Consider the following 24,706-nt stretch of genomic DNA (forward strand, 5'->3'; position numbering starts at 1 on the left):
GGTTGGTCCTGGCAGAAGAACAGTCCCGTGGATCAGTGGCATAGAGCCTTACGTTCACGGCCGACTGATTTTGGACTCGCATGCCAAGACCAGTCATGGTGCCACAGTAGTCTTTTCGGCAGATGGTGCCAGGACAACTGGAACGCCCCATCCGAAAGTATAAAGTACCTGTACCTCTTGCCGGTTACAGAACGTACTGCAGAAGAGTTCATTGACCTAAGTATGAGGGCTCGAAGGAGAAAACTCTTAGAGGAAAGCAAAGGATGACGGGCTTTGTTTCTGTGACATATGATGACACTTATGACCCAGTAATGAAAAGACAACCATTCGGAAGTGGGCAGAGTCTGTGCGTAGCTTGTTCTCTGAAGAAGACACACACCGGGCCGCGAGCGCGCGGAAGCACGCCCACCCTCGGTGCCGGGACTTGCACGTGAGAAGTACGAGGTAGCAGTTCCCCCCGCTAGGCTGGTTATTAGAAAAAGGGTGGAGAACAGCAGTGTTGGCAGGGATGTGGAGGAACGGAGGGCCTCCCGCGATGCCGCTGGGGGTGTGGAACGGCCGGTTGGTCGGTGTATCCGCAGAGTTACTGCAGCTCCCCATGTGGCTCCAGTGGAATGCGAAACGTATGCCCAGGTCACAGCAGGTGCACAGGTGTTCTTGGTGGCACTGTGCACATAAGCTTTCCCGAAGTGGAAACAGCATGGGCTTCCCGCACCATGGGCTTCCCGCACCGAAGTGTGGAAGGGGTGTCGTCCCACAGTGAGGAGGAGTGCGGTGTGGACGCCCGCCGCGTGCGGATGAACCGAAAGCGTCAGGCTAAGTAAAGAGCCAGAGACAAAAGGCCACATCCTGTAGGAGTCCCCGTGTGTAACGTCCAGCCTGAGCAGACCCGCAGACAGCCGGGAGACGAGTGCTGGTCAGGGGCGGGGAGGGGGCGGGGAGGGGGCACACGCCAGCAGGGTTGGGGTACGGGGAAATGTCCTGGAGTTGGATCCTGGTGATGGCCCCCAGCTCTGTGGGTACGGCAAGATGCACTCCTCCATACGCTTCAGAAGGATGAATTTGACGGTAAATCGTGTCTTGGACAAGCTGCTCTAGACATTTCTGAGATGTCGGTTTGAAAACTGACATCACTGTCCTTAAAGTCTCTCCACGAATTAGAAACCCAAATTGTTGAGGAGAGACCTCGTGATTTAAGGCAGGGAGGAAGGGGTGCAGGTCCGAGGAGGTTTGGCGAGTCGGGAAGCCCCAGGCGCGGAGTGACATGTATTATCCCTTCTTTGTCGGCAAGCCCATGGACGACAGCCTCATTGCGTTCCGAACCCGCTCTAAGATGCCTCTGAAAGACGTTCCCCTGGGGCAGCTCGAGGCAGAGCTCCGGGCTCCAGACATCACCCCAGACATGTATGACCCCAATACCGCAGACGACGAGGACTGGAAGGTGTGGCTGGGGGGGCTCGTGAACGATGACGTGGGCAACGAGGGTAAGTGGGGTCTGGCTCGGTGCTGCTCGGTGCGCGCTCTCGGTGCGTGCTCTCGGTGGGGAGACTGGGCGCTTCTGCTCGGTGCGTGCTCTCGGTGCACGCTCTCTCTCCGTGGGGAAACTGGGCGCTTCTGCTCAGTGCGCGCTCTCGGTGGGGAAACTGGGCGCTTCTGCTCTGTCCGCGCTCTCTGTCCGCGCTCTCGGTGGGGAAACTGGGCGCTTCTGCTCTGTCCGCGCTTTCTGTCCGCGCTCTCGGTGGTGAAATCTTCATTAGCCAGCAGCAGAGAGGAAGGGGGTGTTCTCAGTTCCCTGAGTTTAATTTATGTCACTCGGAATTTGCTGTGAATCAGTAGTTAAGTGCCCTTCCCTTTGGGGCATATGTCCTCTTCGAGGGCAGTTGGCACATGTCCCGTTAGTTTCCAGTGTGCGACACATGACTCGAGAAGTCACCCCACAGCGCAGCCCTGGTACTCAGCACCTGTCGCTGTCGCAGGATCACTGGCTCTAGTCCTTTTGGGGTGCTGCTCACAAGCTCTTTGGGGAGTCTTTGGGACGCGAAGGATTGTCCCCTGAAAGGTAAAAACTGAAGTGATTTTGTCCATGGTTCCTGAGCACGCAGGGACCACTCGGAGATGCACGCTCGTTAGGGTCCTCCTAACACCCGCGCCACCGCCAGCCCCGACGCGAGTTGCCTGGAGCCAGACCGGGACCAGGGCTGGGCAGGAGAGCATGCTGTCGTAGGGCCTCCCTCCGTCCCCGGAGCTGTTGTCTGTGCTCCTTTCTGTCTGTCCTCCTCACGCCTGTGGTTTTCCTGTGGTCCTGGGCGCACCGTCGAGGTCCTGCTCTGTCTCTGCGTCAGGACTCGGAGCCATAGTCTGCGCCTCACAGTCCAGAGGGACAGCTCACGGGGGCTGGGCTCTCATCACAAGCCCGTGGTCTCGGTGCCGCACGTGCTGCCCGGGGACGCTGTGGGCGGGCGGTGCTGCGGTGCGGGGCGCCTGCGGGGGCAGCGCGGCTGGAGTCGCGGTGTGTGTGGAAGCCGCAGTGGCGTCTCCAGAAGCGATGGCCTTTCCAGAAGCGATGGCGTTTCCAGAAGCGGGGCAGACAGGAAACACTCCTCGCTCAGGCAGGAGCAGCGTTGGCTTCTCCCTGCTGCAGCCTGTGTGGTGTCGGGCTGCGACTCAGACTCCCCACTTCCATCTAGTGACAGAAACCGTAGGACGGTTGTCGTCGGGGATCTGGTGTGTGTTTAGTGGGAATTGGGCCTCATTTGATGCCATAAACTTCTGTAGATTTGCATGATGTGAGGCATTGTCTGTTTATAGTCATTTCAGATGATGTCACATTCTTTTGATGGAATCAGGGAAATTTTGTTCTTGATCCTTTTTGACTTTTCAGTGGAGAGTGACCAGAATGTTCTTTTCAGCTGTGTTGTGGAAGACTCACACGTTCTTAAACACTCGAGTCGCGTGCAAGCAGAGCCCATCCTTACTCTTTCCAGCCGTCTAAGAACAGCCACGTATGATTCAGCGGCGGGGAAGAGTCACGCACTAAGATAAACGAGAGGGGGTCTGGTTCCGGTGGAGAGAGCTTGAATGAGTGTCCACGCAGGTCAGGCCAGGAGGGAGTCAGCAGAAGTGAAAGACGCAGAGTGAGTCTCAAATCTACATCACGGAGCTTTTCCTTATGTGATCTGTGGCTCGGCAAGTGTTGGCTGCTCTCCTTTTACGAGACGGTGCTAAGATCACGAGAGAGAAGGCGCGTAATCATTATGGCATAGATTAAAATGCTCACGAACGGTTCCTGGTCCAATGTTAGATGCACAGAGCAATTCATATGAATGAAGTGAGCAAACTTCGACTCTGACGGTGGCATGAATGCTGTTGCAGCGTTTGGCGAGAGGGAGACCATGTTCCAGCAGAGGGTGGCTCGGAGACCGCTCCGCGAGAGGCGGGAATGGAGTGGGGCCTCGGAAGGATGTTGGACAGCAGTGCCGGTGAGGAGAGGACATATGCCAGGAGAGCACATGTCCTCCGAGGAGTCTTCTGGTCCCTGCATTGTAACTCCAGGAACAACACAGTGGGGAGAAATCACACCGGTATAAAGGGAACTGTGACAGCCCCTCCCCACCATGACGGCTTCGCCATCTGGAGGGATTGCAGGTATTTTTCAGGATTTATGAATCTCTTGATGTTTGCTTATCGACACTGGCTTTTTCTACCCACGGACCCACGTTCCATGACACCAAGGCTGAGTCTCTGCAGAAGGGCGTGACCAGGACAGATGTGGTTCTGTCCATTTCACAGAAATCTTCGAGAATTTCGTTGCATGGCCCCATGTTGCCGAATCAGTTTGTTATGCTGCTAGAATTCGAGACCAGCTTACTGCCCTCGGACTGTGTGCCGTTGAAGGAAGGCTCCAGGACAGAAAGCCTTTGTGGAATGGGTGTGACCCTTCCCCAGCACGCTCCGCCTCCTTTTGTCCTTAGACCCAAGCTAAGACACAGTAGTGGCCAGAACAAAGGCAGGTCCTCACGGCTTTATCCGTGACGGCAGCAGCTCGTCCCCTGATTTTCCCTGATTTCCACCAGCATGGCTGAAAGAGCCGAGATGGTGGCCGTTGAGGAGGAAAGGCCAGGCAGGGCCTTGGGTGTCAGGTGTTTGAGAGCCCGAGGCAGTGCTGCTCCTGGCCTTGTCCCCAAGAACCTGAATCACGGTCGTGTGTGTGGCGTGCCGGCTTGTGATGGTCACGGGCACGGGTTCCAGGCCTCACCTGTCGCTGAGTCAGAGTCCTCGGTGGCTGTGACATAGGGATCTCGTCCTGATGCGCCCTAAATACCAGAAGCTGCCGGCCTGGGAGGCGCGAGCGCATGCGGTCAGGGTGGACTGCGCAACTGCAGTGATGGCTTGTGGGGTTGGTGGGGAGGGGGACAGTCCTCCTTCTGTAAAACTCCGTATTTGCTGCTGTTGTTCACGTGTCAAGACAGATGAATGGAAGAGTAGGAAGGTGTGGACTGTCCTACCTACCGGCTGACTTACTGAGTGCTTCGGAGAGCGAATAGTGCCACGCAGACAGCCAGAGCCACGTGCCAGCCATCTGTGGTCTCTCCTGTTGCCCGCGTGGCTCTTCCTGCGTGTTCTCCTGCTGTGGGATCCGTATGCTACTAAAAATGAGAATCTGGAGGCGCACAGCAAGCAGAGCTCAGCGGGGGGGAGCCGACCTTGTCCATCAGTCAGGAGTGACACGGCAGGTTCCACCACCAAGGAGTTAAAAGCTAAGAACTCAGAAGAGACCTTCCTGAATGACTCTCCCACGTTTGTGGCAAACAGGTGCTCCAAGAATAAGGGCCGACCCACGTGTGTGGTGTGGGCAGAAGCTGTCTGCTGTGGTTCTTGCACACGAACAGATGGAGCTCCGAACCCAGGCACGCTCCCCTCGGCGCCTCTGTGCAGAGCTTGCTGTGAAGATGCCGACGTCCAGGGTGCTGTAGGGACCGGGGAGACAGGGTTCCTTTCGTGAGGGTTTGAAGAACCTTTATGGGGAGCATAAATACACAAATGGATGAAAAAGACTGACATTTAAATAGCTGCATTATACACGGTGCGAATTAACATATTCTAACTTAAGTATAAATGTGCAGTGAAGACATCAGGTTAGTTAGGGGCTAAACTGTACAGAAGTCCCAGTGACTATGAATCAAAATTGTGTGTATATATTTTTATTTTTAAGAAAGATATTCATTTATTACAAAAAAAGGAAATATTATGGAAGGATCCAGAGAGGAAAGTACATTAATGCTTCATAGTGATTTGCTGTGTATTTAGACAAGTACATACTCACCTCAGTACTTCTGTCCACGAGAGGAACCGTGTGTGTGCATCATTCTGCGTCTGCAACCTGCTTCTTTGACTTAACCATAGAATTCAGTTTTCCACTGTGACACATAGAGACTATGTCTCTTGTGTAGTTATTTCCGTGTGGCAGAGGTTTTTTTTCCTTCTCTTCTATTTTTTTTTTTTAAGGATTTTTATTAATTTATTTGAGAGAGAGAGAGCGCGCGCGCATGCGCGCACAACCCCGGGGAGGGGCAGAGAAAAAGCAGGCCCCCTGCTGAGCGGTGTGCCTTATGCAGGACTCGATGCAACGACCAGAGAATCCTGACCTGAGCCGAAGGCGGACGCTTCCCCAGCTGAGCCGCCCGGGCGCCCGTTTCCTGTTTTATTTCAGCCCCTCGGTTGTCCTCGCCCCATTCCAGGCTCTCAGGTGCCGCCTGTCGCCAGGAGCGGCCGTGACTGAGCCAGACGTGCACAGGACATTTCCGTCAGCCTGGAATGTTCCTCCAGACACCACTTGCCTAGAGTTGTCCGGGAACTTCATCATGACATAGATCACCTGATAATGTAACGATTCTGTAATTCAGTGACTCCCTCACAGTTTTTACCTAGGAGTCCTAGCACCAGCATTAGACAAACCGCCCTCTTCTGGGCCCTGACGTAACAAGTGTTCGGTACTTTGGTGTATTTTTAGTTACTTCTGAGTCTCACTGGAGGGAGGGAGGTACCTCCTCATGCTGATGCTGAGGGTTACCATGTTTGTTGCAGTTGGGTTGGACGCGGTCCTGCACGTGCGTTTTACACGCGTCCTGTTTCAGGCTCCGGCGCCAGAATTCGAGCCATTTCCAAGTTGTTGGGAATTAGGGTCCCCTTTCCTTAACCGTCCGCGCCTTTGTACACAGAGTTTTCCAACAGCGTTTTTGCGAGGTGCACTAGGGCAGGTGGGGCCACCGAGATAAATGACGTGTTCAGTTCTCTGGCTCTTGCTGTATTTTGGCAGACTTACGTCTTCTCTGCAGGAAGGAGAGAACTTGGCTTACGGGCGAGACTGGGTGGGAGGTGTCCGCTGTGGGCAACGAGCTGGGTGAGCAGACTGGGGAGAAAAAGTTCTTTAAAAACTTTAGTGGAACAGTCTTAGCTGATAATCTGACATTTTCATCCAAGGAGTTCCGAGCAGGGGGTAAGTGTCCGAAGTCCTTGTTTCCTAGACGAGGCCGATGACGATGACGACCCCGAGTATAACTTCCTGGAGGACCTGGACGAGCCCGACACGGAGGACTTCCGCACTGACCGCGCCGTGAGGATCACTAGTGAGTCCGCTCCCGCGAGGCCATCTCCTCACCCCCCGCATCTGCCGTGCCTACCGGGCGGACTGTGCAGGCCGACGCCCGCAGCCCCTCCGAGGGGGACACCGAGGCTTGTCGTACCGTTTCTTTGTGTAGCTCTTTAGATTTACGCCTGTGTGTCAGAGCCTGTTCATTGTCCACGTACAGCTCCGAGTCCTGCCCTGAGTCCGGGGTCTGGCGGGGGTCGCATCTGTGATCCCAGAATGAATGGGGCATGGCCTGCACCCCATAGGACCTCAGCCCGAGTAGGGGAGACAGACGGAGTTACGTTGCAAAGTGATAGGGGCTATGATGGCTTGTGCGTAAGGTGCCCAATGGCCTAAAAGAGGGTTTAATCTCCCAGTGGATGGTGGACGTAGGATGGGTGGGCTGGGGAAGGACTCACATGACGAGATGTTTTATCTCCGCTTTGAAGGAGGAGGAAGAAATTTGGAGGGAGGGGCGCCTGGCTGGCTCCCTCAGTAGACCATGTGACTCTTGATCTCGGGGTTGTGAGTTTGAGCCCCACGTTGGGTGTAGAGATGACTTAAAAATAAAATCCTTGAAAGACGAAATTTGGGGTGAACGGAGACCAGTGGATATTACAGGGAGGTAGAAGAGTACGCAGCGAGCGCGGACGTGCAGGAGAATAGTATCGCGCTTGGAAAAGGGTGAGTTGTTTGGTTATAGAGCTGTGAGTGTGCAGTGGTGCGGAAGGCAAGCAGTGTTCAGATCCCGGAGAGCCTTGAATTTGAGTTTTCATCTGTCAAAAAGAGCTCAGAGTTTTTGAAAGATTAATAGGAACTAATGTGAATTTTGGCAATACTCCATTGGTTTAACAGCACTTTAACGTATCCATTTGATGGGTAAAGAGAGCAAGATTGGAATCATGGAAGACAGTTCGGTGACTTGACTTGGTTCAAATTATTTTTTAAAAAATTATTTTACTGGCTATGTTGTCAGTGATAGAAAATACATATTTCAGAAAGTATTAAGTTTTTAATTTTTTAAACATTTTATTTATTTAAGAGCACTCACACATGAGCGTGGGGGAGCAGCAGAGGGAGAAGGACAAGTAGACCCTCCACTGAGCAGGGAACCCAATGGGGGGCTTGATCCCAGGACCCTGAGATCATGACCTGAGCCGAAGGCAGAGGCTTAACCCACTGAGCCCCTTGGCGCCGCAGGCGGCACTGGCTTTCATCGAGCGAGTGCACGAGCCTGAGCTGTACTGTTACACGCAGCATGTGAGGCCGAGCTTTGGGCTCTTGAGCAGGTCGTGGGGGAAGCTTTACAGGCGCCCAGACGCGATGTTACGGACCTGACCAGCACGGCTGCACGTGCGGACAGAGTCGTGCAAGCTCGATCCCCTGGGACCGTCATTCTAGTTTGTTGCTTCGTTTCCTCTTTGGTCTTTTTTTTGGAATGAGAATGCCTTTTCTTCTATGAAGATTTTCCCTTATTTGCTGTGTTGGGACGATGTGGGTTAGAGGAAGTGTTGAAAGGATTCAGTGTACGACGAAAAGATTTGAGGATTTCGGCTGTGTGAAAGCGGTGCAGAGTCTAGGGAGTCTGAACACCCCCAAGTCTAGCGTCGGAAGCCAAGGGAAGGTGCTTTGCCGGGGCACCTGCTTCACCAATGCTGGTGTTGCAGTGTCCGCGCTGGAAGTGGGGAGGTCCGCCCTGTCTGGGCTTGGCTCCTGGCCCGGAGCGCCCTTGCCTTCCCTGTCTGTCTGTCTGTCTCTTTCTTCACGTTACACAGAGCTGCTCAGGAAGACTGTCGCCGGTTAGCACGGTTTTGGCACTCCACACGGGATGATGTGTTCTTCTAGTGTCTGCCTCTCCCGGTTGCTCAGGCCCTGTCCGTCCTGTCTGTCCTGTCCGTCTTCCCCCAGCCTGCAAGCTTCTTGGGGCGTTCGTGCTGATGCGGCCCGTGGTCGGGATTTGGCCAGGCAGATAGGGACCTTTTCTGGGACGCCTGACAGAAGGGCCATCCTTCCTTGTCGTAGGGGTCTTTGATGGTACGTAAGAACTGGGACGGGATTCCAGTTCTGTTCCCGCCCCTCGTCCACTCGTGTCAGGTGTCACCATATTGGCCCTGTGAGAGACTTACACTTAGGTGGGTCACAAAAAAAGCATAGAAACTCAAGAGTTTGGAAATCTTCCCGGGGTCATGTGTTTTCCTCCCGCTTGAGGATTTGTGTGCAGCTTCTCTGTGTCTGGGTGACCTCCAGTGCCCGGGCCTCCTCAGTCCCGAGGGCGGCACGTCCTCATCGTGGAGCACCTCCTCAGCTGGCATTTCCCTTACTGAATCTGCGTGTACCTGTTACAGTCCTGCTTCTCCTTTGTTGCTGGAAAGTGTACTTTGCTTGCCAGTGTGCACAGTAAAAGATGTTTCTTTTCCTGCGTGTTTATTTGCTGTGCCAAACATACAAGTTGCTTCAGTTTTCTAAATGCAGCAGTTCCCAGACCTCTCACTACCCCAGCCACCATCCTCTGGATTCTGGCCTTTGTTTTTTTACTTAAATTTAGGTAAGTAGGCTTCATGCTCAGTGTGGAACTCAGTGTGGGGCTTGCACTCACGACCCTGAGATCAAGACCTGAACTGGGATTAAGTCAGTCCCTAACTGACTGAGCCAGCTGGGAGCCCCTGGCCTTTAGTTTTTTAGAAGCTTTTCTCCCAATACTTTATTTATTTATTTATTTTAAAAAGATTTTTATTTATTTATTTGACAGAGAGAGATCACAAGCAGGCAGAGAGGCAGGCAGAGAGAGAGAAGGAAGCAGGCTCCCTGCTGAGCAGAGAGCCCGATGCGGGGCTCGATCCCAGGACCCTGAGACCATGACCTGAGCCGAAGGCAGAGGCTTTAACCCACTGAGCCACGCAGGCGCCCCCCCCCCCAATACGTTTTTAATAGAACTTCTAAAATTCATAACAAAGTTGAAAGCATTTTACCCTGAACGCCCACACCCCCCATCAGTTCCTGTAAGTTCTGCTGTGTTTGCTTGACCGCGCAGCTGTTCACCTGTCACTCTGTCCAGTCTGTGAGTCTGCGTGGGTTTTCTCATGCATTTCAGAGTGGGCTGTAGAGAGCAGCGCACTCCTTCCCAGACCTGCTGCATTTGCATATCATTCATTCGGGCCCAGTATTTATCAACAGTTTCTCTTTTCAGGTAACTTTCTGCACAGTGTGTTAGACACACTTTCAGTGAACCGTTCAGTGAGGTTCGGTGTGCTTCCACCCACGTACCTGGCCCCAGTGGGCCCCCAGGGTCCCAGATATGGAGCTGTTACCCCGGAAAGCTCCCTCCGGCCCCTTCTCAATCATTCCCCTCACCATCCTCCCTGAGGCATCCGCGGTTCGCTTGTTTTTTCGGTAACAGATTAGATCTGCCTGTTGCAGAGCTTGATGTCAGTGGGATCATAGCGTGCGCTGTCTTGCGTAAACCTTCTTTCGGCATAAAGCTGCGGAGGTACGTCTTGCTGCTTTTTCCCCTCTTATTGCTGCGTGGGAGTCCGTAGTATAAATACACAAATCCGTTCCCAGCTGTTAATGGACACCTGGGTGTGGCTGATTTTTGCCTGTCGTGAGTGAAGCCGCTCGGAACGTTCCCGTGCAGACCTTCCCTGGACAAATGCTTCTTTCCTCTGGGGGTGGCTGTCACGGAATCACTGGTCGGGCGGGTGTATGCTTAGTGTTAGAAGAAATGGTCAGATTTTTTCCAAAGTGGATTTCTTCCATTTTACCTTCTCGTCAGAATTTCATGTCGTCCACATCTTCACAGCATTTCAGTTTTAGGTTTTTAATGCCCTCTTAAGAAGGGCTTTTGCAGAAGAAATCACAGATGTGTCTGGGTGTCTGGACGTGGTCTGAGCCTCTGCTAGCTCCACAACACGCTTGTCTTCCTGGGAACTTGGGCTGCTTCAGAGCAGCTTTGTCACGCTGAACTTGAGGTCACCAAAATAGATCTTTTTCAGACTTTTTTGAGCCATCTCGTGTTTTTGTGCACTTAAACTGATTTTTCAAAAAATTCTTAACGTAAGACTGTAAATTTGTCCCACTAAGTTTCATCCCAGTAATTTGACAAATACGAAATTTTGAGTCTGTCATCAGTTGGTCTAGCAATCCCTTTCAACTTTATATAATTTACAGATTTGGTAAGTGTGTTTTCTGGGTCTTTTTGGTCATTGGTGGAGCTGCTTTATAGTTCAGGTCCACAGACAGGGCCGTTGGGACCTCTCTTGTAACTCCGTTCAGTAGGCTAGGCCAGCAAACTATGATTTGTCCTTACTGTGAAATCACCTGGCTCGCTTTCCTACATGTCTCCCCGTAGGAAATGTAGCTTCTACAAAGTGAGACGATTAGTTTTTGTTTTTGTTTTTTGTAGAAAAGGGTTCCTGGTGAAGGATCCTGGTGTGAGGAACAGAGGGAGGAGAGAGAGAGAGAATCCTAAGCAGATTCCATGTCCAGCGCAAAGCCCAGTATGGGGCCCAATCTCCTTACCCTGAGATCATGACCCAAGCTGAAATCAAGAGTCAGATACTGAACCGACTGAGCCACCCCGGTGCCCTGTGAGACTGTTAGCTCTGTCATGTGCCCCCAGCATCTAGAATAGCACCTGAGGCACAGCTGGGAGTCAGTGAATGTGTTTGAATGACAGACAGATGTGAGGGTTTCGTCCCATGTCTTGCTGGAAACAAGACACAGTGTCTCTGTGGAACCCCACCTGTGGGAACAGAGACCCACCTGGACCAACACTGTTTGGCTTCTTTTCAGAGAAGGAGGTGAACGAGCTGATGGAAGAGCTCTTCGAAACTGTGAGTAGTGCCGCGGAGTAGTGGCTCCTCCCACGGGCTCCTCCCACGGGCTCCTCCCACGGGCTCCGCCCCCCCGCCAGGCTGGTTTGGCCAAGCCAGTCCACCTTCAGCCCCCTCGGGAGGGGGTGTCGTGCGAGGGGGTTTTGCTCAACTTGGCTGTCCATGGGCAGGGTGTTCTTAGTACAGAGTTCCTCACGCACTCTGGACGGCCTCCGCAGCCATCATTCGGTGCATCGTAAAGATTGTGAATTAGGTTTTAGATTATTCTGGGCACAGATACGTACCTTTCTCCTAGCCTTGTCTCTTGAACACTTTCTGACCATTCTGAGCTCTCTGTGCTCTGTCCTTGCCATTGCCAGTGGCTGACCAAGAGACTTTGTTCCTGGCTACCGGCCAGCCAGCCGTGTGCAGGACCGCGGGTGCCCGACGTGGGGGTCTGGGGGAGCTCGTTCTGGGTCCCAGTGTCGTTAGCGCCCTGGAGACGATAGTCTTCGCTTTCCCCGCTCACTGCTGGGGGACCTCCACATGCCCCCTTCCCCAGGATCACCCTCCTTCAGTTCCACCCCGTGCCCTCAGTTCCAGGACGAGATGGGACTCTCCAACGTGGAAGATGATGGCCCGGAGGAGGAGGAGCGCGCGGCTGAGCCCCGGCCGAGCTTCAACACCCCGCAAGCCCTGCGGTAGGCTAGCCAGACAGGCTGAGCTGCAGAACGGGGAAGCGTGTGTCCCCTCACTCCTCACAAGTCCCCATCGTCGCTCGGCGCCCGCGGTCGCTGCGGGAGGGCTGCGCAGCCCCGCGTGGGGTGGGTGTCCCGGGAACAAGCCTCCCTGTCGTGGGGCAGTGCAGCGGCAGCCCGGGCTGCGTCTGTTTGGGAAGGGGGAGAGAGCAGGAGCTGGCGTCCGCAGAAGCTTCTCCGGGTGACTGGTGCTGGAGAGGCGCGAGGACCCCATGGCCAGCCACAGCAACGGCCCCTGCCACCAGTGCCCGTGTGGCCCTTCGCTCTCCTTGCTGGCCGCAGGCATCGGCTGGATGCTACGGGAAGCGTGCTGGTCGGCCGGGGGCGGCTGAGCCGCCTGTGCGGGTGCCCTCTGCTGCTGAGGCGCGGCAACCCCTCTGACAAAGCCGGGCCTCCTTTCTCCCCGCAGACGGCGCAGGCCCCAGTGCTCGCTGTTTGTGCGACGGCTTTGTAGGACGCACGTGCGCTTCAGCGGACTGGGAGCTACCCTGAGCGGTGGCAGGCGTGCCGGGGGGGGGGGGCTCCTGGCGGGTGTGGAGCAGAGCACAGAGGCCCATGGACGCCGCTCGCCCCGTGTTTGCCTGGTCCCTTCCGCCTGCAGAGCCGCAGACGTGCCTGTGGTAGAGACAAGGGGACAACTGCTGCATGACAGCCGGGAGTGCGGCTCACACTGCACTCTGGGAAACCCCGGGGTGGGACCACTCAGGGTTTCAGGATCCCACCGTCCCTTGTTATGTTTTGGCTTTATTGGGGTATAATTGACAAGTTGTGAGACACAAAGTGCTCCCTGGTGATCTGATGCAGGTACACAATGGGAACAGGACCCCCGTCGAGTTAACACCATCGCCTCCCGTGCTTACTTTTCGGGGAAACAGTTTCAAGATTTCGGAGTCTTTATTTGACTCACTTACTGCAGGCCCTCATGCTCCATTTTCTGGAAACGCGCGTCAGCGCCCCTGATGAGCTGTGTGTGGGGGGCTTCGGATTTGGGATTTCGAGCATTACATTAAAGGCCTGGTTGATAGTCAGCTGTCCCTGGCGTGGGTTTGGTTCATCTGCAGGGGCCGCGCCTGCTGCCCGTTCTGCTGTGTCTGCAAACCTGGTCTAGTCTTTGACTAAGTAAGATCTCGTGGGGAAAGTGGGCTCTCTGTGTCCCTCTTATCAACCCACTCGGTAATGTTCCGTAACAGCAGGGGCAGGCAGTTTGGGCTCTGTCTGCTTTCTCAGTGTTTCTGTTTCTCTGTTGCCCTTCGAGGAGCACAGATGTTGGAGAGTTTTCCATTCTCAGTGCATGTTGTACAGAGGACTGTCCTTGTGTTCAGCTTTGTAGTACCTGCACTTGTCCATAGTCGCAGTAAATGCTTAAATGGACCCAGAACTTTTATCTGCAGAGGCTGTAGCAAAGTCATCGTCTAACTGTCCTTAGAGTCTGGAGGCTTTTGTGCAGGAGGGTACCCCGCCAGTCACACCTGTTCGAGCTGGTTTTGTCCTGATTGCATGGGGTATCAGCTCGCCCTTAATGTTGCCAGTGGGGTCTGTGGACGCCTGCTTCAGCACTGGCCGGTCTCTCCCTGGAGGCAGGGGTGGGCGGGTGGGGTAGACAGCTGAAGGGAGAGGGGTGGGGTGTGGGGGGCTGCAAGAGGGTCTATTCCTGGTGCGGGGGGGCAGCTTCTCATTGTCCCGTTCAGCTGTCCTGTGGCTCAGTGTGTCCCCTTCTTGCTTCATACCAGGTCTCTGACTCTTTAAGAAAGGAAGGCAGGGCACCCTAGGTGGATGGAGTGGCTGGAGGGCAGAAGCTGGACCTGGGGAGCTCCTGGGGAGATTAGGGAACAGATGCTGACTTGGAGAAGGTTCGGTGTCGCTGCTGGAAACGTGTTCCAGGGGCATGTGGGTGTCAGTGGGACCCAAGGGTGATGAGTTCTTCCCCTTGGCTCTTTGACTGCGTTGTTGCCCAGACGGCTCTGCTCCTGGAGTGCTGTGTGACCTCTGCTCCGTCAGCCTGTCGCTCAGAGGACGGTGGTGGAAAGTGGGGGCCGTGCGGCCCAGAGCTGTCTTACTTGGGTTAGTGCCAACAGCTCTGGGGAGAGCCTGGGTAGGCCGGCGTTCGTTGGCTCAGGTGGGATGTGGGGTTCGCAGGAGGTGGGCGCGTGCGGGCCTCAGTGCTCCATCGGGGCGGCTGGGCGTGTGACTGGCCACGGGAAACGCGTTCGGTCGTCTTCGCTGGGCAGGTTCGAGGAACCGCTGGCCAACCTGCTGAATGAGCAGCACCGCACGGTGAAGGAGCAGCTGGAGCAGCTGAAGCTGCGGAAGGCGTCGGGCCGGCAGGTGCCCGAGGCCGAGCGTGCGCAGCCGCCGGTGGAGAAGGTCCGTCAGACGCTGACTCTGGACCTGGTGCAAAGGGGGCGCCTCCAGCAGCAAATGCAGCAGGTCAGGCCGGCCTCGGCGGGCTCCGGCCGGGGCGTTGGGGGTTGGGCTGTTCGGGGCTGGGGTGTCCCAGGCCAGCACAGGGCCAGCAGCTTGCCATGTTCTGACCGTCAGGAACCGGTGTCTCGATGCCCCCTGAAATCCCATGGCCCCAGGATCTCACAGCATTGAGGACCTTGACAGGGAATCGCCTTGGTGTCCTTGTGGGCGGGCGGAACGTGAATGCACGCGGCGACCCTCACACCCCTGGGCTGCATGTTTCAGAGTCTTCCGTGTCCCATTCTGAGTTTCACAGCCTAGCTTGCTGGAGGAGTTCTAGTTTCAGTCCCTCGGGTCTGAAGTTGAACTTCCTGTTCCTGTCATTTGGCTCTGGGGGAGCAGATCTGAGAAATTCACACCAAGATATGGTGCCAGTCTCGTCGTCTCTTTGGAGAGCAAAACGTGCGGTGGTGTCACAGACATCTTGGTGAGGTCTTCTGGGTTCTGGAAGTGACCGCGTCGTAACGCATCACCCTGTTATTTTCTTTCCCTTCCCAGCATGTTCAGCTCTTGACGCAGATTCACCTTCTCGCCTCCTCCAACCCCAACCTCAGTTCAGAGGCCAGTACCACCAGGATATTTCTTGTAAGGTTCCAAGTGTCCTGCACTCTAAAGACGTGGGTGTCCGTCAGCCCGGGGGTCACTTCCCTTAGATGGTCATTCAGGGCGTCCTGACAGCTGTTCCCACAGCTTCCTGTTTGCTGAGAACCCGCCTCTCATCCCGTGCAGGGCTGGAGAGCCTACCCAGTTCCCCTACGACCATTCCTCTGGCTTTCTTTTTTTCCTTTTTTTTTTTTTTAAGATTTTATTTATTTATTTGACAGAGAGAGAGAGGGAAGCAGGCGCCCTGCGGAGCAGAGAGCCCGATGCGGGGCTCGATCCCAGGACCCTGAGATCATGACCTGAGCCGAAGGCAGCGGCTTAACCCACTGAGCCACCCAGGCGCCCCTCCTCTGGCTTTCTGATCGGGTCTTCTTTCTCATCTTTTAAAGAGATTTTATTCATATATTTGAGAGAAATATGTGCACGAGCTGAGGGAGTGTCAGGCAGAGGAAGAAGCAGACTGCCCGCTGAGCAGGGAGCCTGATGCGGGCCCCGATCCCAGCACCCTGGGATCACGCCCTGAGCTGAAGGCAGATGCACAACTGACTGAGCCCCCCAGGCACCCCCCCCATCCTCCTCATCTTTAGATCCACCCTGACTTCTTAGGTTTTTGGTACTTTTGTTCTTTTTTTTAAAGGGTTTTATTTATTTGACAGAGAGAGATCTCAAGCAGGCAGGGGGGGGAAGCAGGCTCCCCGCTGAGCGGAGAGCCCGATGTGGGGCTTAATCCCAGGACCCTGGGATCACGACCTGAGCCGAACGCAGAGGCTTAACCCACTGAGCCACCCAGGCGCCCCAGTACCTTTGTTCTTTTTATTGAATTCATTACGTTCAACATTATTATTTTATATATAAAATTAATTTTGGTCATGCCATCTTAAAGTGTTTTGGAGGAAGGGCTTTTAATTTTGAAATTATCTGGGTGTTCTTTAGAGAAACCAAAGACAAAAAATTTTTTTTTTTTTTTTAAAGATTTTGTTTATTTATTTAACAGAGAGAAATCACAAGTAGATGGAGAGGCAGGCAGAGAGAGAGAGCGGGAAGCAGGCTTCCCGCAGAGCAGAGAGCCCGATTCAGGACTCGATCCCAGGACCCCGAGATCATGACCCGAGCCGAAGGCAGCAACTTAACCCACTGAGCCACCCAGGCGCCCAAGACAAAACATTTTAATCGTTCTCAGTCTTGGAGCCAGACCATCCGAAAGGCTGCGGAGTGAAACAAGAACAGACGCGCGTGTCCCAAACACAGTCCCTGAGTGTCCGCGACTCCGCCAAAGCGTAGTCTTAATGGGGCGATGTCAGTCACGGAGGGCTTTGTGAGGACTCGTATGGGCTCCTGTCCTCCAGCACGAAGGACACGTCTCCTCTCGCAGGCTGGTGAGGGCTGCTCGTCTTACGTGTGTGGGGCTGAGGCTTGTGCTTTGTGCTCTGTGTTCCCAGAAAGAGCTGGGCACCTTCGCGCAGAGCTCCATCGCGCTCCACCAGTCCATTCCCGGCTTCCAGACCTCGTTCCAGCCCTGCAACCTGCTGGGGGCGGTGCGGCTCGTCGAGGACGTCAGCGCGCACATCAGCGTCGACTGGAGCCCTCGCAAAGCTGTCAAGAAGACTGGTAGGGGGCCCGCGCTCGCCTCTGCCCTTTGCCTGTGTGGAGAGGTTGGGATCTGTCACGAACCTCCCTTCCCGGGAGACGGGGCCTCTGTGATGTTGTCCCGGTACCCGCTGCCTACGGTCCAGGAGGGCGTGATGGTGCTCGGGCTTCCGTGAGGGCTGCGCTGCTGGGCAGCACGGGGCGGGGGGCAGGGACAGGATCCGGGGCGCGCGTGAGGGCAGGGGGCGGCAGGAGCCCGGCTGCTGGGGTCTCGGGAGGAGGAAAGGCTGGTGCTTGAATTTGGGTCGGGGTCAGTGTTCACCCTTCGTGTTACTCAGGTCCTTGTACTTCCCTTTGTGGTGGCAGCGGTTCCTCCGTTTTGAATGAAATGTTGATTTGCGAATTGGACACAAATTAGAGATGTTGTACATTTGCTGTAAACACTTGTGCGCGTTTGCTTTCTACCGTGCATTTGTTGGTAGGTTTTGAGAAGATGTTTGCTGTTCCCTTAAAGTGAGTAATAGCTTCTAGTTAGTTTCCTGCCGTAGCAGATGAGTCGAGGCTTGAAATCCCGGACTCAGCATTACGCTGACCAGAGTTGAGTTCAGGTGCATTAAGGAACTCAGACGACTTCCTTAGCTCTCTGGTGGCAAAGCAAACCTAGGATCGTGGCCTGGTAATAACACATACGGTGTCCTGGGGTTTTCTCCTGGGGCTATGAAAACACCATTTTTGGAAGGAGAACTGTGGAGATGGTGTTGCTTTCTGTGTCTGGAAAGGCAGACGTGCCTGGAATTGAGAGGCGTGGGCAGCAAGGCAGAAACAAGTGAGACTGAATTGCCTCATCCTTTTATGGTTTTTCTTCCCAACCCCGAGGAATCTGGGAGGACTTAATGGAAGTTAAGTAAGAATCAGATCAGATAAACTCTGGAGTCCCAGACTGGTGAGGGAGATGAAAGCAGTCGGCACCTTATTCTGGAAGAAAGCGGGCGTTGTCACCGGTCCTTCCAAGGACTTTGGGAGGCCGGGGAGTCGCGGAGGCAGCAATGTCCGTGGGCACGCTGTGTGCCAGGGGTCACCTGCCCCGTCACAGATGTCCGTGCCGACGAGGGAAGAGAGCGTGTGTCCACGTTTAGTCGTGCCCAGGGGACTCCCCATGGGCGTGTGTCGGGCCGCGAGGATGCTGGGAGCTTCTCTGGGGTGAGAGGTGGGCACCCCCACCAGGTCTGGGGTGAGAGGTGGGCACCCCCCCAGGTCTGGGCAGTGCCGGCCAGATGCTGACACGCACGCAGAAGCTTCTGTTCTGGAATTTCATTTACCACAGAATTGTTTCCTCACAGCAGATGAATTTCCCTGTTTGCCAAAACAAGTGGCATGGACCCTGGCCACAAGCAAGGTTTTCATGTACCCGGAGCTCCTTCCAGTGTGTTCTCTGAAGGCGAAGAACCCCCAGGATAAGATTTTCTTCACCAAGGCCGAGGACAAGTAAGGGTTTGCTGTGGGGGACAGAGGCCCTGAGGAGAAGACCTGGTTCTCTCTCTTGAGGAGCATGGGGGCGGCCAGGCGCGTGGTACCCAGCATGGGCAGGGGAGACCAGAGGCCGGCACGGGGTGCTGGGCGGCTCTGCAGTGGGTGTGCTCCAGCGGGGCAGACACTGTTCTTTTTGGGGAACGGAGTGCCCTTTGGGGAAACATTTTAACTTTTTTTCCCCCCATTGTGAAAAAACTCATCTCTCAGTACTATTGGAGAACATTTTTCAAAGGAAAAACATTTTTATCCATTATCCTCAGCACCCATGGAAGTGATTTTCTTTTCTTTCTTTCTTTTTTTTTCTTAAAGTAAGCGCTGCAGCCAGCATGGGGCTCGGAGTAACAACCCCAGACTGAGCCACGGACCCCCAATGATTCTTCATATAATTTTTGGCAATTTAAGTATAATTTTGTTTTGCTTTTTTTGAGTTAACACCTTGAAATTGTTTTTCAGTGCTCTGGGCTGGAGCGCCGTCCTTCTCGTAGTTTCTGTGTGTTGTCTTCTCAAGCGGTCCTGCACGGCCCTGGGATGGCCCTTTTATCTGCCGTGTTGGTTTTCTCTCTTCTCTGGCCCTGCCGTCCCCCATGCGGCTCCAGCAGGGATCTTTGTGCATTGAGCTTTTTTTTTTTCTTAAAGATAATTATTTATTTGGCAGAGAGAGGCGCAGCGAGAGAGGGAACACAAGCAGGGGAGTGGGAGACGGAGAAGCAGTCTTTGGAGCTTAACCCTTTGGGTACATTCTCCAGCGTGGGGTTATTTGGTAAAGGTCAGGAACATGTTCGGGCTCCTGGTGCGTACCGGCCAGTGCCGTCTGCGAGCCGCGGTGGCCAGGTCAGGTTGGGACGCGGACGCGGTCTTGGCCCTGGTCTGCCACGCCTCACGCCGCGCCCAGAATTCCCTTCCCAGAATTCCTGCCCATTTGTTCTGTTGGCTCCATCCTCCTCGCTTTGAATTTCTTCGGTCCGACGGGTGTGAAGCACGTCACGATCCGGATTGTTTAGTCGCCTCTGCCCGCTTGCCCTCTTCCCACCTGAGTGGGGGCTCCTGGTTGCGTCTTGGTCGCCGTGCTTCCTGGCTGTCGGTAGCCGCCTCAGATCTCTGTCGGGAGCCACTGGCCTGCACAAGAAGGAGGCGTGCAAGCACTGGGGCGTACGCTGCGGGCTGCTCCGGGGAGAGCGCGTTCCGCAGAACAGAAGGCGGCGAGACTGAGGCCATGGGTCCTTTCTCAGTTTGTTGGCTCTAGGGCTGAAGCACTTTGAAGGAACCAAGTTTCCTAAGCTGCTGATCAGCAAGTACCTCCTCACCTGTAAGACCGCCCACCAGCTGACGGTCAGGATCAAGAACCTGAACATGAACCGGGCCCCCGACAACATCATCAAGGTGCGTGCTTCCCACCGACCCCCACTCCGAGGGCCCTGGCTCCTGCCGCCGGAGCTGCGTCGCTCCCCCTCTGGCCTTTCCAGGGACACTGACTTGTTCTCCTCTGGAGTCTCATCTTCTTCCTGTTACAGGAATTTCTCCTAAAAAATGAAATTCTTCCAACCTTTTATTTTTGAGAGAGAGAGAGATTGGGAGCGAGCATGGGCGGCGTGGTGGGGTGAGGGTCGCGTGGCAGGGAGCCGGGGAAGCAGGCTCCCTGCTGGGCAGGGGCCTGACTTGGGAATCGATCCCAGGACCCCAGGATGTTGACCTGAGCTGAAGGCCGATGCTTGACCACTGAGCCGCCCAGGTTCTCCAGAATTATTCCAACGTTTAAAATACTTCTCGACTTCATGTTTCCCTCCAGCCGCTCCTGTCTTTTTCCCACTAGCTTCGGGAGACAGCACTCTGCCATGTCTTCCTCCTCACGCTTCCTATGTAGGGGTGTCTGTCGAGGTTAAAAGTGTTTGCTACATGGAAGGTAAATCGTTTAAGAGATTTGAAGAGTCAAATGGAGGCGCCGGGGGGCTCAGTCGTTAAGCATCTGCCTTTGGCTCAGGTCCTGATCTCGTCCTGTGATCGAGTCCCATGTCAGGCTCCCTGCTCAGCAGGGCACCTGCTTCTCCCACTCCCTCTGCCCCTGCTCGTGTGTGCTCAGTCTGCCTACCCCCATCAAATGAATAAAGAAAATCTTTAAAGAAAGAGTCCGTAGTTCTGAGGCTTATTACGAAGAATATTTTTCTCCCTGTTCTGTGCTGAGGTTTGGAGGGGTGCTGTGTCCGCGTCTGCATCTGGATGTGCCTGTTGTTGCCGCCTCTCAGTGCTTTGGATTGAAGCCTTATTTATTAAAGCACGACACAGACGACAAAGGTTCGGGCCTCCCGCCGCCACACCCCTGCTGTCATCACGGGCGTCCTCTGCCCCCGGTTTTCCCACTAGAGATGGGATTCAGGCTTACAGTAGAGGCGTGATACGTGTTTGCTACCAGCCGAGCTGTGTGGTGCGGCGTGACTGCTTCGCTGCCGCCGTGTTTCTGTGGAGGTGGTAGTAGTGTGGGGGGAGCGGCGGGGGGGCCGGTCTCGGGAGCTGTGTACTTGCTGTTGGACGCTGGAGTTGGCTGCTGTGCTGGGAGTCTCTGGTCACTGTTCAGACGATGTCGGTGCTGTCATTCTCCGCTTCCTGCGGAAGCCTGTCCCCAGCTCCACTGGCCCGTTCCCTCTAAACGCGTTGCTGTCTCGGCTCGCTGCACCGACAGCTTCTTGGGATTTCTCTCCCCCGTCATCAGGGCTTCGTTTTGCTTCTCTCTCGTGCGTGTGCTCCTGGTCCCCGAACCCCCGTCTTTGTAGCTTTTCTCCTTCCTTCTTTTACTGGAGCACATCCTCATGGCATTCTGGGCAAGAGTGCTTGAGAGACAGGTGTGTAGATTTAAATTGCCTGTGGGCCCAGTGTTCACGCTGTGTGGACAGGCCCGGAGGCAGCGTCCCAGTTTGTGGGTGTGACCACTGTCACCATGGGACACAAGGTCTTACCGTTAACTGGGGGAAAGCTACGTAAGACCTTTCTGTCTTATTTTTGGTATTTCTAATGAATTTAATTATTTAAAATGAAAAGTTTTCAAAAACTTTAAAAGTATATCCCTTTTCTGCTCTACTTTCATTGGGTCTAGAATGAGGGTTGAAATCATTTTTATTAGAAAGTTTTAAGGTCCTTGCTCCATTTTCTTGTTGCTAGTGATTTGATGCCTTGAACCTGTGTGACCTTCCCCTGCCCCGCCAACCCCCAGTACTCCCTGCCCCGGGAGCATATAGGGCTTTTCCTTTTCTCCAGTGTTTTGGGATTTTCTGGTGCTGTGGATGCTTCAGTTTGGGTCCAGTGTGATTAATTTTCCAGTGACTGGGACCCGGTCTCCACGGGCTCTCCCCTAGGTGGTTCCCCCAGTCCTCCCACTGGTCTTCTCTTTCCTCAACATTTGGATCTTTTGTTGTACTTTCTGGGGTGTTACTTTGGCTTTTTCTTCTGACCTTTCTGCTGAGTTAGCTCTGTTTCTCTGGTTGTTCTTTTTCTTTTCTTTCTTTCTTTTTTTTAAAGATTTTATTTATTTACTTGACAGGAGAGAGAGAGGTCACAAGTAGGCAGAGAGGCAGAGAGAGAGGAGGAAGCAGGCTCCCCGCGGAGCCTCTGTCTCGTTGGCCCGAAACTTCTCCACGCAGCACGCGGCTGCTTCATTCTGCGTCTCCGCGCCTCCATCTGCTTTTTAGTTCTGGAAACTTTGGTGCTTTCAGCTTTTCTGTCATTTTCTCTCTTACAGGCTTTGACCTTCCAGCACTTCCCTTGTTTTCATGGGGCTTTAAGAGGAAACAAGGCCAAATGTATGTGTTCAATCTGTTTTGAACAATAAACGTCTTCGCTCTTACACCCCTGGAGTATGGATCATGTCCCTTTAAGGGTCCCAGTTACTCCCCGTTGGCGGGGCAGCGGCCGCCCCCATGGCTTCCTCCCGTGGGGCCGTCCGGCTGGGGCTGCTGCTGCTTGTCTCCTGCTCTCGGTGCAGCTGCTGCTTCATGAGCCCCTCTTGCCCTGCTCTGCCCACGCGTCTGAGCTCTGCAGGAAACTTGTGGTGTGTCGGGACGCCTGTCCCCTTCTGCTCCTCAAGTCTGTGGCCTTGGTGCAGATTCTTGTCCCAAGCGCCAGCTCCACATAGCCAGCTGTTGCCAGGAATCCTTTCCCGGCTGCGTCATTCACTGCTCAGTCTGAGCCGTGTCCCTCTGCACCTTCTCGTTGTCACCGCCAGCCACTGCCAGCCCCCTCCCCTCCCCCAGCGCCCCTTGCTGTGGTCTGTGTCCCTGTGCGACCTTGCAGTCTGGCTGTTGTCTCAGTGCCTAAAGTTGCCCGTTGTCCTTGATCCCTGCCATAACCCGGGCTGTCCCCAAGCCCCCGTGTTCTTTCCCTGCCTCCTGCCCCAATGCCTGTGGCCGTTACGGTGCCTGCATTAGTGCTGTGGTTTTTTCCTTTCTTCTTCCTTTTTTTTTCGTAAATGAATGAGGTGCTTTAATCACCCAGCATTTGTTCTAATGATTCTTGTTGGCAGCTGCCGCCTGTTCAGCGATTCTGTCCAGACCTCTGCCCCTGAGGTATCAGTTTGTGGCCCCATTTTGGTCCCTTGCCACCATTTTCAGCCCCTCCAGGGCTGGCAGGGTGCTGCGGGTCGTGCTCATAGAGCCTCCACTGCAGCGGCTGGGCGTGAGCTTGTTTCTCTGGCGTGGCCTGGAGCTGCAGGTGCCGTGAAGCCGCTCGTGTGTGGGACCAGTTCTTGTAGCGAGCGGGCTTGACGGTGTCCAGCATTCAGGGACTTTCAGCTCCACGGACCCCTCGAGGACAGCTGCTGGAGCTCTGACGAGCAGCCGCTGCTTCCCGTCTTCGCGGTACCTCCAGGCCTCCGCGCCGACCGGGCCTGTCCGGTCCTGCTGCTTGCACCGGCCGTGGCTCCAACGCACGGGCTGGCCACAGGCAGTCGCCCCGGGACCCCCTGGCTCGTGCTCCCGGCTGGGGAGTCTGGCCCTGATGCCCCATGCCCAGACAAATGCCATGGTTTTCTTTTTCTTTCTTTTCTTTTTGAATTTTATTTATTCATTTGACAGACAGAGATCACAAGCAGGCAGAGAGGCAGGCAGAGAGAGAGGGAGGAAGCAGGCTCCCTGCTGAGCAGAGAACCCGATGCGGGGCTTGATCCCAGGACCCTGGGATCATGACCTGAGCTAAAGGCAGAGGCTTTAACCTAACCCACTGAGCCACCCAGGCACCCCATGCCATGGTTTTCTAACTGGTGTTTCTGCTTCTGGCTCCTTCCACTGCTGCCGTGGCCGCCTCTAGATGGCTCGCGGGCAGAGCCCATGCTGCACGGCGCGGCACAGAGGCCCCCGCCTTTCCTCCAACTTGTCTTGGGTTGTCTGCTCACATTTCCTTGTAGCCAGACCAATCTTTCTGTGGTTCCTTAAACCTGGTCGTGATTTGGAAGGAGAAGGGTGTCGGCAGCCCCCCCCCCCCTCCCGCCGGCACCAGCCTGCTCTGTGCCACCGGGAGTCCTCTGTAGTCGCAGCTGCGCCAGAAATGTCTGTGTGGTTCGGGAGTGACTGGTGCACCACATCTGTGTGCGTCTGTGTGCGCTGCTTCCCAGAGAATTTCATGTCTGGCTTGCTCTCCGCCAGCCCGTGCTCCCTGGGAGCCCGACCGCTTCTCGGGCTCGTCTGCTCCGCCTCCGGCCGCGTGGCGCAGGTGTGGATTCGGGGATGCTTGTTGTCACCTTCGGGAGTCCTGTTGGCCACTCTGCAGACGGCCTCCGGCCCCTCCCCCTCCCGCTCTGACGTCCTTCGCACTTACTTCCTCAGTTGGAAGCTTCCGAGGGTCGTAGACAAGGGTTCAGGCGCTGTTGTGTAGGAGTAGATCTGAAGGAAGGGCTCCGACCTGCTCCCTATTCTCTGTGCCCGAAACTTCTCCCTGCCTGCTGGTGGCGAGTGTTGCAGAAGCGTCATCAGGATCAAGGGCTTAGTGGAATTGGACACGCACGGCGTGTTGCTGGTGCTGGTTAAGGTCGTGGCGGGGTGGGGGGATCAAACCCCCCACGCTTTGCTCCCCAGCCCAGCAGAGGCCCCCATTTCTGGAGGGAATGTGACTCGTGCGCCATTTCTTCACCCTCAGTTTTACAAGAAGACCAGACAGCTGCCCGTGCTGCTGAAATGCTGTGAGGAGATCCAGCCCCACCAGTGGAAGCCGCCGGTCGAGAGGGAAGAGCACCGGCTTCCGTTCTGGTTAAAGGTACAGCTTCCTCCTCAGAGTGTGTAGGAGGCGGAACGACCCTGACCCCTGCCAGCGGCGTTGGGGGCTGCCCTGCACGCCCGGTGCCGTAGCTG

General features: G+C 55.0%; 1 protein-coding gene across 18 annotated transcripts in view; it reads left to right on the top strand.

The window, feature by feature from the left end:
• GON4L (gon-4 like) overlaps positions 1-24,706 on the top strand; it is a 62,272-nt gene that overhangs the window by 27,552 nt on the left and 10,014 nt on the right. For 14 of the 18 annotated variants that reach the window (XM_059413723.1, XM_059413727.1, XM_059413730.1 and 11 more), the window contains 10 exons: positions 1,292-1,484; positions 6,525-6,626; positions 11,420-11,460; positions 12,037-12,140; positions 14,426-14,624; positions 15,159-15,245; positions 16,703-16,871; positions 18,191-18,335; positions 19,610-19,760; positions 24,495-24,611. In XM_059413723.1, the coding sequence (XP_059269706.1) occupies positions 1,292-1,484; positions 6,525-6,626; positions 11,420-11,460; positions 12,037-12,140; positions 14,426-14,624; positions 15,159-15,245; positions 16,703-16,871; positions 18,191-18,335; positions 19,610-19,760; positions 24,495-24,611 (1,308 nt within the window). Of the gene's footprint in view, positions 1-1,291; positions 1,485-3,016; positions 3,135-6,379; positions 6,397-6,523; positions 6,627-11,419; positions 11,461-12,036; positions 12,141-14,152; positions 14,259-14,425; positions 14,625-15,158; positions 15,246-16,702; positions 16,872-18,190; positions 18,336-19,609; positions 19,761-24,494; positions 24,612-24,706 lie in introns of those variants that run through there. The other 4 variants (XM_059413739.1, XM_059413729.1, XM_059413741.1 and 1 more) reach the window with 4 other exon arrangements.

Source organism: Mustela nigripes, chromosome 10, assembly GCF_022355385.1.
Source record: "Mustela nigripes isolate SB6536 chromosome 10, MUSNIG.SB6536, whole genome shotgun sequence".
Lineage (NCBI taxonomy): Eukaryota > Metazoa > Chordata > Mammalia > Carnivora > Mustelidae > Mustela > Mustela nigripes.